The 17,979-nt window shown below is 45.7% G+C and overlaps 1 protein-coding gene across 12 annotated transcripts in view; it reads left to right on the forward strand.

Moving 5' to 3' along the window:
- The window catches only part of ZNF831 (zinc finger protein 831), a 109,899-nt gene extending 98,742 nt beyond the window's left edge, over positions 1 to 11,157 (forward strand). For 7 of the 12 annotated variants that reach the window (XM_004759951.3, XM_013060197.2, XM_013060200.2 and 4 more), the window contains 2 exons: positions 5,234 to 5,394; positions 6,113 to 9,693. In XM_004759951.3, coding sequence (XP_004760008.1) covers positions 5,234 to 5,394; positions 6,113 to 6,955 — 1,004 coding nt within the window. In that variant the 3' untranslated portion in view covers positions 6,956 to 9,693. Of the gene's footprint in view, positions 1 to 986; positions 2,681 to 5,233; positions 5,395 to 6,112; positions 9,694 to 9,723 lie in introns of those variants that run through there. The other 5 variants (XR_006603865.1, XR_200013.3, XR_001180741.2 and 2 more) reach the window with 5 other exon arrangements.
- Positions 11,158 to 17,979: the final 6,822 nt, after the last annotated feature.

A 17,979-nucleotide genomic window follows, 5' to 3' on the forward strand; every position in this document is an offset into this window, starting at 1 on the left:
AATATTTTAGTACAATGTCTGGCATGAAACAGAGCCTAAAAATTTTTTGCTGAATAATAACATGAATGAATGCTGAGACTTGGTGAAGAGAGAAGCAGCCTGCACAGGTGCAGCGTCCACACACATTCTTGCAGTGTGTAGGCTTCTGCTGTCCTCTACAGGTCTAGGTGGGGTCAGGGCCCCATTTTCACCATCTCATGGCTCCTTCCACTTTTCCCTTCAGGCTGTTTACCATGTTTGCTTGGTGCATTTTCTGCGTCCTACTGTGGTGGCTGCATCTCTCCCCCGTTAGACGGTAATTTGCATGAGGGTGTCTGCCTTGACTGCCATTGAATGCATTGCCTGTGCTCGGCGTGGTTCTGGACACGAGTATTGGCTGGACTCTGTGCTCGGTAAACCTGGGCTCACTGGATAGTTAGGCTTACAGATATGGGTTTGTGTATGGGCCCAACAAATAGGGACTCAGAAAAATGGGTTCAGTGAACATCTGAATAAGTGAGCAAACATCTGCCAATATAGTGGCAGAACTTGAAAAGTTCTGCCTGGCCTTTCTTAAGTCACTGCACATTTTTCTCACCAACACACTGTGCGTCCTTCTGTGATAGCGATGCTCTTAAACAGTTCAATCTCAGATCAGTTCAGAGTCGTGGAGATCACGCCTGTGTTTTTGTTGATGCTTGTACCTTGCTTAGAAGCCCAACACAGTGGACTCTTTTGACCCCTTCCTCATACACAATTCAGAGTCTGGTCTCCAGATTAATGGAGTTTTTGGTGTATTGGGGCAACTGAAGGAGATGTATCCGTTTACTTGCATTATCATTGATAATGATATTTGAGTAATATGTTTATTAGCTTTTCCATAATGCTAATAAACATATTAGCCCGGGGATTGAGACAGTGGGAGGAGGCTTGGCTCTGAAGAGGTCGATAGTTCTGTGAGTTTCATCAGCCTGCTTCACTCCATTTTCTCTCTAATTATTTTACAGTTTCTGGTAGCCTTTTCAAGATGGCTAAATTTAAATTTGCTACAACGTTTTAAGCAGTCTCTTCCTCTCAACGTGGCTTGGCAATTATTTCTGAGGGAAATGATTAAAAGCACAGCCTCTCATCAGGGGGAGAACAGAACGGCATGCGAAGCTCAGATGACAGGTGCTTTCTTAAGAAGATTCACGTAATTGTGTGAGAGCGGTTAAATTTCTGAAGACTGTGTGAAGAAGGCAGACTCCGTCATTTCTGAAGATGTAGGAAGTGATTCACGGAGTGATGCTGTGCCCCAAACAGGACCACATTCTGTGCTTTACCATTTGGCCAGGGCGCCACTTACTTTTTGAAAAGGGCCATTCATTTAAAAGTGAGTTAGCGCCCTTCTTCAATAATCCAAATTAGTTTAACACACTTCAGTGACATTATTTGGGCATTTTTCACAATTATTAAAGATAACTCACTTTTCTCTGTAGACTGTAGGTCAAAAGCAAATTAAATCAATGGATTTTCTCCCTTCACGCTCTCAGATGAGTCAGAAAGTATTGGTCAAATGTGCACATGGCCTTTCCGTTAAGCTTCAAAACCCAAACAGCCTGCTGAGAAGACATTTGGCCAATCTGATTATTTTCTCTATACTAATTGGTTTTCCTTCTTCACTGAATTGAATGAATTGCCCGGTTGTTTTGTCACTGTGGGGACCCAGCTTAATCCACTTAGGCTGAGGTGCTTGCGCTTGGTGAGCAGGGGGGCTGGAGAAACGTTTATCATCATTATTATCTTTTGGTGATTTTTCATGGTGGGGGAGTGAAAATATAGCTGGAATCCACGTGTTTTCTCCATTTCAACATCCACTGCCTTTGCTAACTGTCTCATCTGGCCACTGGACTGCCCTGGGAAGCCCCGGTGGCTGGGCAGCAGGCGAGTATGCATCTTGAGAAGATGGGGACCCTCCCACTGGAAACTGGTTTCTTCACAGTGACTGCGAGATAAGTCTAAGCCCCTTTCCACAGCTGCCCGCATCCAACAACGTCTGGGTCCCTGCTGGCTGCCCCACCTTCATCTCGTCTCCTGTCGCTCCTGCTCACTGCCCTCCTCCACGATGGCCTCCCACTGGTTCCCCACCCCAGGCTCCTTCCCTCCTCAGGGTCTCTGCATTTGTTCCTCTGTCACCTGGAATGGCCATCCTGGGCTGGTTCTTTCTCACCTGGAAGTTTCATTCCAGATACTGGTTTTTCAGAGTCACCTTCTTCGGTCATGGGCAGCAGTGACCCGCCTACCACTCCTGTCCTGCGCCCCCCACTGACTGCAGCTCTCGGTGAGAGCCCTGCTACGGTGATGGGGATGTGCTCCCCTCCCTGTTCACCATCAGTCTCCTTCAGAGCCCCCCTGCGATCGCCCCGCCGTGTGCGGGTGATCGTCTCCTCCTCCACCCCTGGCACAACTGGAAATGATATGATCAGTTGACCGGCCTTCGTCTGTCTTCCCCACTGAAGCAGAGGCTCTCGGGGGCCGGGACTCCTTCACCCTGTTGTCCAGTGCTTCGGGGCTGAGCAGCATGGCGCCTGCTTCACTGAACAGGTCCAAGACATGTTTGATGAGCAGATGAACGGAATACCAAGAGTCGGGTTCTATGTTGATGCACAGGTGCTCAAGTGAAAATTGTATTAAAGGAAAAATGACTACTTCCTTCCCCAAACCGTTGTACTTTCCTATAGATTTTCAGACTTGATTTGTTCAGGATTAATGCACTTGCTAATCTGGTAACCTACCCCTCGAGATATAGGAAGTAGATCGTACTTTCCAGGCAGAAGGTTGGAGGACTCCTCACACAGAAGCCATCCAGTCCTTGTGGAAGGCCCAGAGAATTATTTCAGGGCTTCCCAATGAAATGTGGCAAGCAGGTTGCCCCCCGCAGGGTGGCCCCAGTGGACCAAGTGCCCCTGTAAAGAGCTCACAGTCTGTTGTGCAGTGCCTGTTTGCTAGATGTGGGTGGAAATTTGAGATTGCTTGATGGATACCTCAAGGCAGGCTTTACTCTGAAAGGTAAAGGTGAAAACAAATGAGAACAAAAGGAACTTGGAAGACAGACCATGTAGGGAGAGGCAAACTTCAGCCAGAACTTCAGCCAAACTTCAGCAGTGGCAACAAAACATTATCAATATTGCCAGAGACAGAATGGAAGATACTAGAGCCATGAGGTAACAACAGGGTGCTCTAAGGAAGGAAATAATAATACGCTCTTAGGAATTAAAAAACCTAATAGCAGAAATAGGAAATGAAGAGTTGGAATAGAAAATTCCAGAAGTAAAATAAAAAGACAAGTAGGATATACGAGAGAAAAGACAAGAAAAAGAGGATTAGACAAGGAAGCCCAGTAACTTACCAAGAGCGGTTCTAGAAAGAGAGGAAAGAGAAAACCGGAGAATAAATATCAAAGAAACAGCACCATGTTTTCCCAAAACTGAAGGACATGATTCAGTTTGAAAGGGCACACTGAATGCCCAGACAATGAATGAAAATAGACGCAGGACCATGGAGACACTGAACAAAGAAGAGTCTAGGAGTTTCCAGAGAGACAAAACACAAAAAGGTTTTGCCCAAAGGTTCGTGAATCATAAATCATGTTGGCTCCAGACTTCTTAACAACTAGAACTCAACAGAATGGTGTCTTTGATTCTGAAAGCAAATGAATTCTAATTCAGAATGTTATACCCCAACAAGTGGCAGACTGAAGTCTGAACAATTGTATTTAATGCACCCTTTCTCGCGAAGCCGAGGGAAGCAAGGAAACAAGTGGGGGGCTCCAGGAGCCAACTAGGTGAGGAGAATCGCCACAGTGGGGTGAAGGAGATCTGGGGGCACAGCCACACAGTGGGCCCAGGGAGCAGTGGGCCTCTGGAGGCAGGTCAGAGAATTTGAAGAGATCTTTCTAATGAAAAGAGATTTTTTCATTTCTAAGGAAATGAAAGAAAACCTCAGACAATTGCGAAAGAGGCGGGAGGATGGTTTTAGTAGTAGACCTATGGACAACCAAGCAAAATTTAAAAACAAGGTAGCTGTTCACTTGAGGAGAAACAGTGTTGGCCAGAAAGACCGTGTAGTCACGCCACATTCCATGGCTCAGCAGTGAGAGACATGGTCCTGATATGTAAGCACTGAATATTCTCCTAAACGACATTATGACATCATAGTTATGTAACTGTGATAGGAGATGGAGTGGGCCGTGTGCATACGTGGCAGGTCGTGGTGGGGGAATGAAGGTTCTGGATCCAGGAGTGCTGGAGAAAGAGGTGAACGCTTGCCTTCCCTCGTGGGAAGCCATAGACTCTCCTCCAAACTGAAAAAAAAGTAATCAAGAAGTACTGCAGTAAGCATATTATTAAAGTGAAGTAAGTAAATATCAAAAGAATCCAAAGTGGGTAAAGGTGAGTGGGTGGGCAAGCACTGTTATTTTTCTTAATAAGTAGAAAGATTGGACTTTTTGAAAGTCTGTGCATATGTAATTTTAATCAAAAGGAAAGCAAATTTGAAAGGGGATCTAATGCTTTTCTCTGGTGGTGCAGCCATTCTAGAATATTTTCTGATCTCATCTCATGATGGAATCCATCCTTTCTGCAGTTCCGTGGTCCTTCTGACCCGTATCCCAGGCCCCTGTGACAGAAGGAGAGTGCGTGCGGGGCAGACAGGAGGGGAAGCAGCTGCTCCCTGTAGAGGATGCTGCTGTGTGGCAGATGCTGTCAAGGTCTCCTCTTCGGTGCCCTCTGCCCACCCAGGTCACAGTAACTGCCACCAAACTACAGCAACACCAAAACCCACCTGGCTTCCTGCTGCCCCATGCTCCAGTGGAGACAAAATCCCATTTCCATGGAGACGGAAATTTCCACCCTCCATCCTGGTTGCGTGACCAGAGAATTCCCGCCAACCTGAAATGAACCTAACCTGACCTAAACGTGGCCAGGAAGATAGTGCTGCTGAAAAACATCCATGTGACTTTTTTTTTTTTTTTTTTTTAAATGTATGTGATTTAGGGATTTTTCTGCCTAGGGAATTGGTCTTACCATTTCTTAGCCAAAGTGGAAATGTTTCATTAGGCTGTGTGAAGTGGTTCAAAGTAAGCTGTGTTCCCGCGCACATTGTGGAGGACTCTGGTAAACGAGCCCCGAGCTGCGCAGGAAGCCAGAGTCCTAGGGAACCCCTGTTTGCTGATGTTATCAGTTTCTGTGTGTGTAAGTGTGCCTCCCCATTTTAGGTCTGAATCTGCAGGAGGAGCCATCTCGTGCCTCTTCAGGATCGCCTGCTGGTTGTGGGCACAGAGAGGAGGAGGAGGATGGCTCCAGACAAACGTCGGGAAGCTTCTCTCCCAGCACAAGTTCACGGGCTGGCAGTGGAGTAGACCATGTAACCATGAAGGTGGGGACCACGTTCTGAGCTCTCTGCCCGTGGGTTGTCTGGATTAATGGGTCTCGCTTGCTGTCGTTGGTGTCCTGGGAGGCAGAGAGCCCCCTCCACCACCCGGCACACAAACACACAAACGCCAGGAGTGCACAAACACCTGCAGACACGGTGCGCGGAAGAATAGGATGATCGCTTCAAATCCTGACTACGCTTTTAATTAGTCCCTGAGTAGGACAGAGATGCTGTCATGTGCCGACATCACTGTGACATGGCTTCACCGCCAGGCAGGATTGGGGGTGGAGGGGTTGGGTGTGGGTTGAAAAGCACAAAAATGCTAATCCAGACCACACTTCGAAGCTGCTTCTCTGGAAAAACTTAAGTTTGAGGTAACGTCTACCGCACGAGCATGGTAATCTAGCATCAGATGCTTGGAACTAGGGGGATAATTGAGCGATTGGGTTTTTCATAAAGCCAGATAAAAACACCTGGCAATCTCAGTGACTGATTTTGTCTCAACAAGGGGTTCTTCTCGAGTTAATGCATCGGTTAGTCGCTAATGGGAACTGATGGAGGGCATCCTGTTGAAGTTCACGCTTGGTAAAGAATCATTAAGAACTCAAGACCTAGTTTCATTGAGAACCACGTTTCTGACCACAAGGTTTTTGTTTGCTTGTCTGTTTTGTACCATTAACCTTTCTTCCCCCGTTTATTTTCCTTTGCACGTTTTCTGCAGGCGATTTCTCCAGCTGCCGGTGGGCACGGTGACCGCTGCCCTCGGAACACTGCTGCTGGGTCACGACGGTCAGAGCACTCCAAGTCCTGTGTGGCCCCGGCTAAGAATGACAGCCTCCTGTCTCGAGGCGGAGGTCTCGGCCCGGGCTTGCTGGAGCCCCAGCCTCTGCCCTCCCAGGAGCAAGTCTCTGTGGATCTGAAACCATACGTTTTCTCAGATGCTCAAGAACCTTCTTCCCCTGAGTCCAAAGGAACCTCCCCCCGCAAGGATGTTGCTCCCTCTGTGGGTGCCGTGTGTGCTCTGGGGGAGAGAGCAGCTCACACAGCCCTGGGGATTCACAGTGCAGAGCCACAAGACCACAGGGCTGCAGGGGAGGCCCTGACACGAAGCTCCCCAGACAGAAAAGCTAGAGCGGAGGGCATGTCGCCACCAGTACTGCCAGGGAGACCTTCATCTGGGCAAAGAATTTCAGGTTTGGTTTTGCTGGGGTCAGCTGGAAAAACTCATCTTGAAATACCAGCTTTAGGACCAGGCTTGGCTAGTTCATACGAAGAGGAAGGGGAACACAAGATGTTTTTTCCTACCGGGGGACAGTACGGGTGTGGGGAGAGGAAAGCCCCCTGCCCTCCCTTAGGAAAAGACGGTGGGAAATGTCGAGGCCCTGGATTAACTGCTCTAAAGGACCGTGTGGTTACTTCTAACCCAGGGCAGCCCAGAGAAGCTCCCGAAGTCCCTTCAAAGACTGTCAAGAGGAGGGGTCTAGAAGGATTGAGAAAGCAGACTCGAGTGGAGGTCAGTGACAGCAGCAGTGACGACGAGGACCGGTTAGTGATAGAGATGTGAAGCTTCTGAGCCTGGGGTCGGAGCCCAGATGCTATCAGGCTGGCAGGACAGCCGAACACTCTTTCACCAAGCACCTCCCTACGAGGAAAGCCATTGGGGATCTTTCCAAGGCATCCCCAGCCAACTGCAGCCCGCATCCTCCCGGCCCCCTTGCGATATACCAGGTGCCAGGAAGGGCAAAGGGATCAACGGAGCCCAGTGCGGGATGCTTGGTGCACAAAGACCGCACTCGCCTCCCAGCCGCGTCCTCTGTGTCGTGCCCACTGCCTCGTCCATGACGCGTTAACCAGGACAGCCGGTCTGCATGTGATGTGCAAGTGAATCTGTAGAGTCCAGTGGACCGACTTCCTCCGTCAGTGAGCTGAGGGTTTGCTTCAGAGGTGGTAAGCGCACGTGGGTGATCGGGGTTGCTCGCAGAGGAAATGGGTATGAATGGGGCATCAAGATACATCTGTTCATTCTGGAAACAAAATCCAGATTCATTCAAACTGCAGTTTGGTTAGAATAACTTGTGTCCTTAGTGGAAGTTGTAAATATACTCCAAAACGCCTATGATCTGGTGAAATGCTGATTATCTTAAATGTTCCGCCAGTGGTCAAAGCTTATATGTGATCCAGCGACACAAGCATGCACTGCTCTTGGGCCCGGTGCTTTTTCTGTTGAGACCTCTCAAACCCTTGGTTTTTTAGCTCTTGCAAAGGAACGCTGTGTTAAAAGTTAATAGAACAGTTTCTGTAATGAGTCATTTTTTGAGGGGGAAAAATTCAGTTATTTTTCTCTGATTCTTTCTGTCATATTGTGCTCTGAGCAATTTCAATTAGAGGGTTACATTTTAGTAATCTCTTCAGCTTAAATTGATGCCTGCTCATCGTGACGGGAGCCTTTTAGATTTCCTCCAGAAGCTTCAAGGATACAAAACTAATTGGAGTTTTGACGCTGTTTTACATCTCAGTAATTTTATTTTGGGGGCTTGGTGTTACTTTGCTGTCAAATTAAATCAGCCTCTGTATTGTGCAAGTCAGAACAGTACAGATAAAATTCCCCCGTATTCCAAGCCAGTGCGCCCCTGTGCAGAAGAAAATAGTTGATCAACGTCAGCCAACTCAGTGAGCGAAGAGTTCTTCTCCTTCTCCTTAAATGGGAGAGGAAAAACTTAAAGAGATTTACACTGCTGCATTTCAAAAAAAAAAATTTATACTTGCTTTTGGTATGATTTTGTACAATTTGAAATTTATAGCCAAGCTCTTTTGGCTTAGCTTTTGATGTGATGAAGTATATGTGACATCTTGAACCTTCAGGAGCAGCAGCAATGCACAGTATCTCACACACGTGAACACGCTTAACGTGTCCTTGTCTGGGACTAAGGATGGGCAAGTTTCAAGTATTGTCAACATGAGTTTTCTGATTTTGGAGTTATTCATAGGAAACTTCAATACAAGACCAGCTTCCCCTGGTGACTTAGCGTATTTGAGACGCACTCATAAATATTCAAGTGATTTCAAGCCCAGCCAAGGAAAACGTGAGAAGGGAGGGAAAGGATGCTAGGTACTCACTTTGTGTACGTTTTGTTCTTTGTGTACTTCTTAAACCAAACAAAAGCGATGTGGTGATTATCTACCTTTGAATGTTCCATGCTCCTGTAATGAGAGAGGAGGTCTAGGAAAGTGGCTGAGTCTTGGAGGGAGAGTAAAAAGCCTACCCGTGTCCTTACTGAGCTGGGAAATCATGGGTAAGACACAGGCCCTCTGCACCTCAGTTTCTCCAGCTGAGAATCAGAGTTGGACCAGATGAGCTGGATGTGTCTCCAGGCTCCAGTCCTTGTCAGATGAACTCCCTCTCCTTTACCTACAGAGGTTTGGGGGCTCTGAGGTGGCCTCCATGGGGAGGGCCCCCCACAAGACATTTCAGGGGGGACCATGGAGAGCTGAAGCATGAACATCTTCAGCCAAGTATTGCCATGAAGAACATGAGCTAAGAGAAGCTCCATATGATTTCTTTTTCCTTAGAGTTCCAGATTTTGGGGGTACAGTCATCCAGTTTATACATTTGGCTCGTAATTCAAAACTTGAAAGCAAACCCAGAACACTACCATGTGAGGGGAAGACAGCATGTGTATGGGCTGAATTGACTACTCTGTCTGGAGATGCCATGGTTAGGGGAAGAAAATTATCTTCCAGATATTTTTTTCCTGGTGGCTGCTAAGCTGTCAGTGAGATTGCTGATCTATATCAGTAAGTCACAGTTCCAAATAGCACTGGCCTTCAGATGGTGGTGGAAGTTCTGTCCTTCTGAGAGCCACCACTGCTGACTGCCACATCCCAGCCTGGATCCAGTATGGTAGAACATTGATTCCATCTCTCTGACTCCTTGTATGTGTGTCTTATCAGGGCGAGCAGGTTGCTAAGCCATCCTGTCAGCTAGTCATTTGCAATGGGTGGCCGTGTTTACAAGGGTGCCTCACTTTATATCAGCATGTATTGTGAAAAGCTATATTCCAATGGATTTAAAAAAAAATATTTTGAGTGACTCTAGGGAAATTGGCTATTGGAAATCATCCTAAGGTATAATTTTTCTTTTTTAAAAAAGAATCCTTTTATAAAGCAACAAATACTCTCTGATTTTATAAATCTTAATTTTCCTGTGGGGCTTCTTAAAGAGAAATGCTGTCCCTGGGCTACATTTATCAGCAGTCTACAACCCAGTTTATGTTATTGAAAATAAAATTTAAATATTATTAATTGATAATTGCTGCAGTTTTTACTCTTCAGGTGTTCACTGTGTAGTGGCGAAGGGAAAACAAATTGATTTCAGAACAAGGCAAACTGGAGTGTACAGATCACGGACTCCCCACTCTCCCGAGGGCTGCTAATGTTATTGTACCTTCAGGTGAGGGTCTTAAGCGGTTGGTGCTCAGCTTCTTCCACTTCAGGGTTTCTGGTGTAGACTAAAGTCAAGTGTACTTTGAATTCTTTGCTGTTCTCTCAGGGCTAGGTATACAGGTGCCATGACTCGTTATACTCAAGGCTCACCACCCGGTTTATCTCTCCAGCCGTACCTACACCTGGCCAGACATCCCTTGTCAGAAATGCATGAAGGAAAGGGGTTTTACCTCCCTCCTTGGCAGCCTGGACTATTAAGTGACTTTTGAAATCACATGGTGTTTAACACACAGCCTGGATCCTCTTTGTTGTAAGGCATGATGGAGCACATCCCTTCTGTTATGCATGTATGACCTTGGAGACTGGATGAATGAATATCCCTTTGATTCACAACGCAAGAGAACCTATGGTTCATTTGCCAAGAGATTAAAAAAAGATGGGTGGGTTGCCTCTGATTCCAATCAAACCTGCCAGTAGCATGATGGGTAACTGCAGGCAGGTTACACTTTCTCCTCCTAAAATCCCTCTTCTAAGGCTCATATGGGAAGAGTAGCCTTGCGAGAATGCATTGTGACCACAGTTCTTGGCATGAAAGATGAACGAGTTGCAGCCTTGTGCCAAAAAGTATTTCCTTGCATTTACATTCATTACTTAGAATGATCACATTATTCATTTTTTCCCCAGCATAGAAATTTGCATTTTGCACAAGATTTGCCTGGTGCAGCAGATTTTTATAGTTATGGAAACTGTCATCATTATTGGAATGTGCTGCTGTTCAACTCCGCAGACATAATTTAATACGGTGAGGAGAAAATGGTCTGCCCGGCTCCGTGGCGATCGGATGTCTACGACTGCAGCGAACAGATTTGTGTATTTTTCCTCACTTCAGTTGTGATTCCCAGAGTTCTCTTTGGCTTTTGAAACACCACGTTTCTTGATATTTAAGCACAATTACGTTGTCTTTATCTTTCAGAACTCAGTAAATATAGGTGTCAGGACCCAGAAAATCTTGTGTGCTAGATTTGCACCTGTACAGTTCTCTTTACCCATGGCTTTTGTATTTATGTGGGCACATAATGTCATTCGATGTGAAGAAGTCTAGGAACGTTTGACCATATTGCTTCATCACTGGAAGAAAAGGAGCCAGGAAAAATAGCCCATCTCTGTAACTTGGAGCCCTAGAGGATGACTCAGCATCTCCTATATGCAGTCAACTGTTCAAAACTTCCTCTCTTGATTGTTCATAATCAGGAAAGCTATTGGCCTCTTGGATGTTTGTTGAAATTTATCTCCTTTATATAGTTAAATTATTTTGTTTTGATAAAAATAAAACTGAAAAGAAAAATGTGTTGTGTGATTTGTTAACATTTGAGCCCAAACTATCACAGGCAGTAGCCTGTATGAATATGATATCTGATTACTCCCAAGCAGTTAACCAGACATCCTGTCCACCATATTGGTATCCCATTCCACTCAACAAAAAGCTTGGCTAATGGCAGATTACCACATTTTCTTGTGCTGTTTCCGTTTCCCACATGTCTCACTTGTCATCGTCTGCCATATTTTAGACTTCTTAACTTAAAAACGTGTTTTTAAATTCTTAAATGTAGCGAAGTTTTGAAGCCACATGAGGGCACTATCCACAGTGCAATAATCCAAAACTTTCCCCCCTTAGAATTGATGTCTCTTTGATATTTAATATTATTCATCAATAGAAAAAAATTCTTAATTCAAAACAGTACCTCCTTATGAAGATAGTCCATGTATTCTTCACAAGAATAAGTCGAGTCCTTTTACATACCGATACAACTCTAGTCTTCTACATCTATACGTCTTAAAGGCCCTTTAAGTCAATGGAGACACAATGCTTCGAGAGAAAAAGTACGAATGGAAACATGGAAGGCACAGATATACTTATTGATGGCTCTGAGACTTTTTTGGCTAACTCATCAAACTCTAATAGTAATAAATTAACCCATTATTTCCAAACTTCAATCATTTGGGAATCATCTTAGTGCTTTTTGCCATATGTGTCCACATATGGGTGTATTATTTACTTAATACTTGTGTTTAACTCCTCTTGTTTTCCACATGCTTTTATTTAAGAAAATTTTTATTGAAATACAGTTGACGTGCAATGTTACATTAGATTTAGGTATACAGCATAGTGATTCAACAGTTTTATACAATTGTCAATGTCAAGTGTGGTCACCATCTGTCACCACACAACATTTTTATAATAATAATGACTGTATTCCCTATGCTGTCCTTTTCTCTTCTGTGACTGACTCTTTTATAACTGGCAGTTTGTACCTCCCAATCTCCTATTTCCCCCAACCCCTACCCACTTCCTCTCTGGCAACCACCAGTTTATTCTCTGTATTTTAGAGTATCTGTTTTTGTTCTTTAGATTCTGTATGTAAGTGAAATCGTATGGTGTTTGGCTTTCTATGTCTCATGTATTTCACTTAGCATAATATCCTCTAGGTTCATCCATGTTGTCACGGATGGCAAGATTTCATTCTTTTTTATGACTGGATAATATTCCTCTGTGTGCGCGTGTGTGTGCTTGTGTATTACATCTTCTTTATCATCCCTGTCTCAAAGAAGTGATCATTACCCTAAATAATATCTGTGAAATCTCAGCCTGAATTAGATAGTTTTATTTTCTGATCTGTAACAAACGAAACTACTAAAAATTACTCATCCATGTACCAGTTAAATACCATCTTTACACTGCCAGTGGTATAGCCCTCACAGTTGCGAGAGCATTGAGTGAATCTGAAAGGTCCATGCATTGTTAATTTCTTCAGCTACTCTAGTTCGTGGTAAGCACAGCACTCTCCCCATTTTTTCTCCAAGCCAAATGAACTGGTGACCAGAAGTAGACCTGTAGGTTTGTCAGATAACTTTCATCAGTCAAACTTCATAGGTGAGTGATTGTCATTCCAAGTCAAAGGATTATGGCATCCTTCAGCTGCAAAGGAATAGTCACATCATGTCTTGTGATACATTTTTTGTACATTTTTTGTTGTTTTGGTGTTTGGTTGCTGGGTTGGTTGATAGGTTGGTGGCTGGTGAGTACCACATGGTACAAGGAAGGCACAGTTTGCAATCCATGCACAACCACAAGGACTATCCTCAATTCTGCTTCTGCTCAAGGACCTGTCTCCATACTCCTGGATTTGAAGTGAATGGATTTGGCTGCACCAAGAACCATGGAGAGCAGCTTCCAGTCTCCTGCTTGGTGACAGCCTGTTGATCTTTGGGCTGTGAATTGCAGAAAGACTTGCCCTGTGGCGTCTAGGACCTTGGTCTCCAGCTGTGACAGACATCTCTGCTTTCAGTCTCCCTCCCAGAGGCAAGTTCAGCACCCTTTATGATTGATTCCTTCCTAGAAGTACATGAATTGTTTTTCTGCATAAATGCGTGAGTGAATAGATTCCTGTAAGAAATTGGTGGTTTTATATGTGTAGCATCTGGAGCAGAGTGACATAGTCCTATCTCTGGCCACAGTGCAGATCTGGTCGTCTTCTGTGAGTACGTAGTGTGAAATGAGATGTAATATGGCAGAAATGAGGTGCCAACACCCTTATAAATGAAAGCCTGGCTATCCAGGCTTTTTTTTTTTTTTTTTTCCTATATGCTAGTGTTCTAGTCAGATACGTTTGCTCTAAGGATTCCTGCACACATGCAGAGGCCATTCATGGAGGACCTACACAAAAGGTCCTCTTGTTCAAGAATGAGTGGAGCAGGGCTGGTGAGCTAGGAAATGAGATGGCCACATACGTAGTCCAGGAGGGATCTCCTTGGAGCACAGCCTGCAGCATCTACATCTGGGTGTCCTCAGCAGCTGGAGCAGTGCCTGGCTCCCAGCGGGTACCAGCGCGCATTTGTTAAGTAAGCCTGGGAAGTGGCTCACTGCTCCGCAGGGAGAGGAAGGAGAGACTCGCAAATGAGTGATTCAGCCCAGCCCTGATGCTCCTTATCAGAGATGAACAAAAGCGTATAGCAAAGTTTCCGTCCACCGATTTCAGAGTGTGCCAACACTTTCCATGATGTCCTCCATCCTGTTTGTTCAGCCGATATCTACCCCGTGCTTAAGTATGCAGTAGGCATATGAGGGCGTAAGATTGAAAAAGTCAGGCTCCGTGGAGCTTTAATTTGGGAGGAGGGAGTGTCCATTAACCAACCAGACAGACGAATATGTAAACAATATACTCTCAGGTGGTGCTAAGGAGGTATTAAAGAGTGTCTATCTCACCCCAATTCAAAACATTTAAGGCAAATAAACGTTTCTCTCTTCCTGTCCTCAGTAAAGCAGGAGAAGTCATCCTCTACATTAAGATCTATGCCACTTTGTGCCAGCCACCTCAGTTCTTCTCACATGGTCAGAGAGCATTGCAGAGTGATCTCATGAGTCTTGTGCTTACTTTCTTGGTCGCTTCAGTGTCCGTGGCATATCCTGACCCAGGCATGGTGACTTCATGCTGATATACAGGGACCCGAGCACTTAGGGGTGAATGCCTCTTGGATCCCACGGTAGCATGTTTTAGACCTAACTCCCTTGACAGAAACCATCAAAGTCCTCTTGATGATCTGAGTCCTGGATTCTTTTTCTCGGGAGAGGTTAAGCGATCACCCTTAAAGGCATGGTTCTCAAAAGAGGGTTCTTGGGCAAGAGGGGAACATTGGACAGTGTCTGAAGACAGTTTTGATGTCTCAGCTTGGGGTGAGGGGTGCTGCGGTGAAGGCCAGGGATGCGGCTCGACATCCTGCGGCGCATCTCTTGTGGTGGGCATGGGCCGGTCCCGCACAAAAACGTCCAGTCCACCGAGCTGTTGGTACTAAGCTGAGTGCCTGGGGCTCATGTGAGGTTACAGTCCACGAGAAACCCACGAACAGCTTGCTCCTCATAATGGTGATGACACTGGACCCGAAGTAGAGTCCAGGCTCCACATCCCAGGCCAGCAGACTTTCCACAGCATCACAGGTGCATGAGGATGTGCTTCCAGAGTCTGCACACAGGAGGCCATCTGTTGGTTATGGTTCCGATTACCCTGAATCTCATTTGCTTTTTCTACTCTGCATTCCTCCTTGAGAAGAAAGAACCAGGACATGAGAAGGTAAATCCATGTGAACAGGTGTTTGAGTATTGAGTAGACATTCAGGAAATATTTCTAGATCAAAAGCTTGGATTTTCCTGTGAGGGTGAATGCAGCCCAAACTCTCAGATGGTCTCCAGAGCCAAAAGGAAGGAAAGAATATGGATACTGATGTCGGTACCGGGAAGCTTTTGGATTTGACTGAGCTGAGCCAGCTTGTTGGCTTGAGCTTTCTTCTTTTTAGGGGAAATTGAGAACCAGAGGATTTTGTCCTTGCTTGAGTCAGAGTTAGCCATGACTAACACTTGGGCTTCAGCCCTGAAGTCCAACATTCTTGCCATGACACGGTCACCTTCTGCCTCTGAAATGTTCCATTTTGTTCTACCATCCTTGCTAAAAGTGCAAAGAAGAGCAATACATTATTTAAAAAGATTCTCTGCATCAGAGTTTGAAAATACTGATCAATTCCTAGTTAACTGGAAATTACCCAGATAATGAAATTATCCGGACTATCCCATTTCCTAATTGTTCTAGTTAACCAAGGTTTGTGTTTATTTTGCAAAAAGGAAACTTCTGTCCTAAGACATTAGACTCACAGACATCACAGGCTGTGATGTTAGCAGCGCCTATGTGGTCTTATAATTTATGTACTCGAGCTGCTGCTCCATGGGCAATTTGGCAGGGATCACGAGCGTAGACAAAGAAGACGCTAACAGCAGAAAGACATCACCAGAAAGCCTGTGGAAGACAAACACTTCACATCTTCAATTATAAGACAACCTGATGCAGAGAGAGAATAAATTAATTTAAAAACCTCCTGCACAAAGAAAATAATGGAAAAATACATCACAAGTAGTTATCCCTTTTGTGCTAAAAACAAGTGATTTGAAGAAAATAACTGCATGGGCTGAATGTGTTAATCTTATTTTCTTTTTCTGGTTTTAAATTCTTAGGGGAGAGACAGAGAATAAGGGAAAAAAGCAGCTTTCATTGTTTCAACAAACATTTATTGGGTATTTGGTATGTTGCCTGGCACCAGGCTATACTTTCTGTGACTTTTTCTACTTTTAAAATCACTTTCAATCAGGTGAGAGAAACTTCTGGATGCCTCATTGCTGATTCCAGTGGTGGGTCCAGAAAGGCCATTCTTCTAAGGTTTTTGCCAAAACTGTTATGGCTCATCTTAGAGGTATAGCTGGGGAGTAGCACCCAGGATTTTCCCCCACTGGAACCCGAGATTTAGGGGCTGGCTGACTCCTCCTAAGAGAGCGTCCATTCGCAAGGAGAGGTTTGTGAGAGTTTCAGATGGGCTTTCTCTGGAAACAGACCCTGAGACAGAATTTAGTGTTGGAGATTGGTTTGGGAGGGCCCTTGGGATGACGGGCAGCTGTGTAAAGTAGCACAGGGGAACAGAAGGGGCAGAGGGAGGGGGCTGAGCTCTAATACAAAGACAGCCTTGGCCAACCCATGGGGTGCGTTGGAGAGGGGCTGTGCCCCTGGGGGAAGCAGCTCTCTGTGGCCCAAGTGGGCCTTGGAGGGACCACTGCTGCCTGGAGACAGCCCTCTGGCCCTTCCCTGGGGAATTTGGGCTGGGACATCGCGGGATCTACTCCAGTGCGCTTCCACTCCAGGCCCGTCCGCCCTCCCACCCCTCCCTGCTCTCCTCCTCCTCGCCCTCCCCCCTTCGTCCACTCCTCTCCCTCCTGTCCCTCCTCTCCCTTCTGTCCATCCGTCCGTCTGTCCTTCCTTCCTTCCTATCTAACAAATATGTACTGAGCATCTGCCATCTGCCCAGCATAGCCTGGTAGAGAAGATGTCATTGAACAAAGGATTATATATTATTTACTTACAACGTAACAAATGCTAACAAGGGACTATGCCAGGTGAGAAAAGAAAAAAATAATCTGGGGAAACCAATAGACTCGGGGAGCCTTTGGGCTGGACCCAGAAGGCTGACCTGGGATGAGGGTGACGGTGCTCCCGGTAAAGGAGCGCGGAGCTGGAGAGGAGCAGACGGGTGGCCTGTGGGCCACCGGGGAGTGCCTATGACACTGCTGGGCGAGGCTGGATCTGAGGAGTCAGTGGACAGAGTTAAGCAGTGTGCTTTTATCCTGAACAGTACAACCTAAAATTTCACACCATGTTTGGGGAGCTAGGGAAGTTCTGGGACCGGAAAGCTGGAAATTGGTTTAAAATGAGAATGGCAGACCTGCCCAGGAAGTTTGTATAGTTTTTGAGAATGGGAGCGAACCTAAGATTAAATCAGCTTCTTTCAATGTGGCGCAAGGGGGCACTGTGCAGAGCCGTGCAAAATTTCATACAGACCTCGTTAGGTTTTTGTCATCCCACTGAACCTGGCCACTTTTTCACAACAGACCATCTACAGGGGATTATCTAAGCTATAACACAAAATACTTAAAGGGTTAGTCGACCCTGGGATTCGAGAACCGCGGTCCGTAAAGCTTGTAATGGAGGAGTAGGTGGCTGGAATCGCCTTGCAATTTTTGTGTTCATCTGGTTGAAAAGATGAAGGAAAAGGTCACTTTAACGTCCAGAAGATTCTAGATGTCTGCCCTCCAGTGTTGTGCCTTGTGGGACTCACAGAGTGAGGTTTCTCTTCCGACTTAATGTAGGAGCAGAATCAAAATCACTTAGAGAATGACACAATTCCAGAAGGGGCTCGTGTTCGGAGTCTGGGGCTCCCTCTCTGTCCCTCATTCTCTCTTCAGCCAGAGAGAATGGCGGAGAAGCATTTGAAAAACAACCTATTTGGGGCTTGAGGAAGAGCAGGCTGTAAGTGTGTGTGGTCTTGCTCAGGCTTGTCTCGGGGCGTGCGCCCCCCCAGCTCCTGGGCTGCTTTATTGCCTTCGGCAGGCTGAGTCCTTACTGAACATAAAGTTTGAAAAGCTTAACCTTTTCAATTAGTAGCTGAGGTCTCCCCCATGGAGATCATCCAATTAAAAAACCAATTCCTGGGTCAGGGTAGATGAGTCATCTTTTATTTGGCACTTACAAAAGTGGTCCATGTCCACCAAGGAGC

Source organism: Mustela putorius, unplaced genomic scaffold (assembly GCF_011764305.1).
Source record: "Mustela putorius furo isolate JIRA1106 unplaced genomic scaffold, ASM1176430v1.1 tig00003972_pilon_pilon_pilon, whole genome shotgun sequence".
NCBI lineage: Eukaryota > Metazoa > Chordata > Mammalia > Carnivora > Mustelidae > Mustela > Mustela putorius.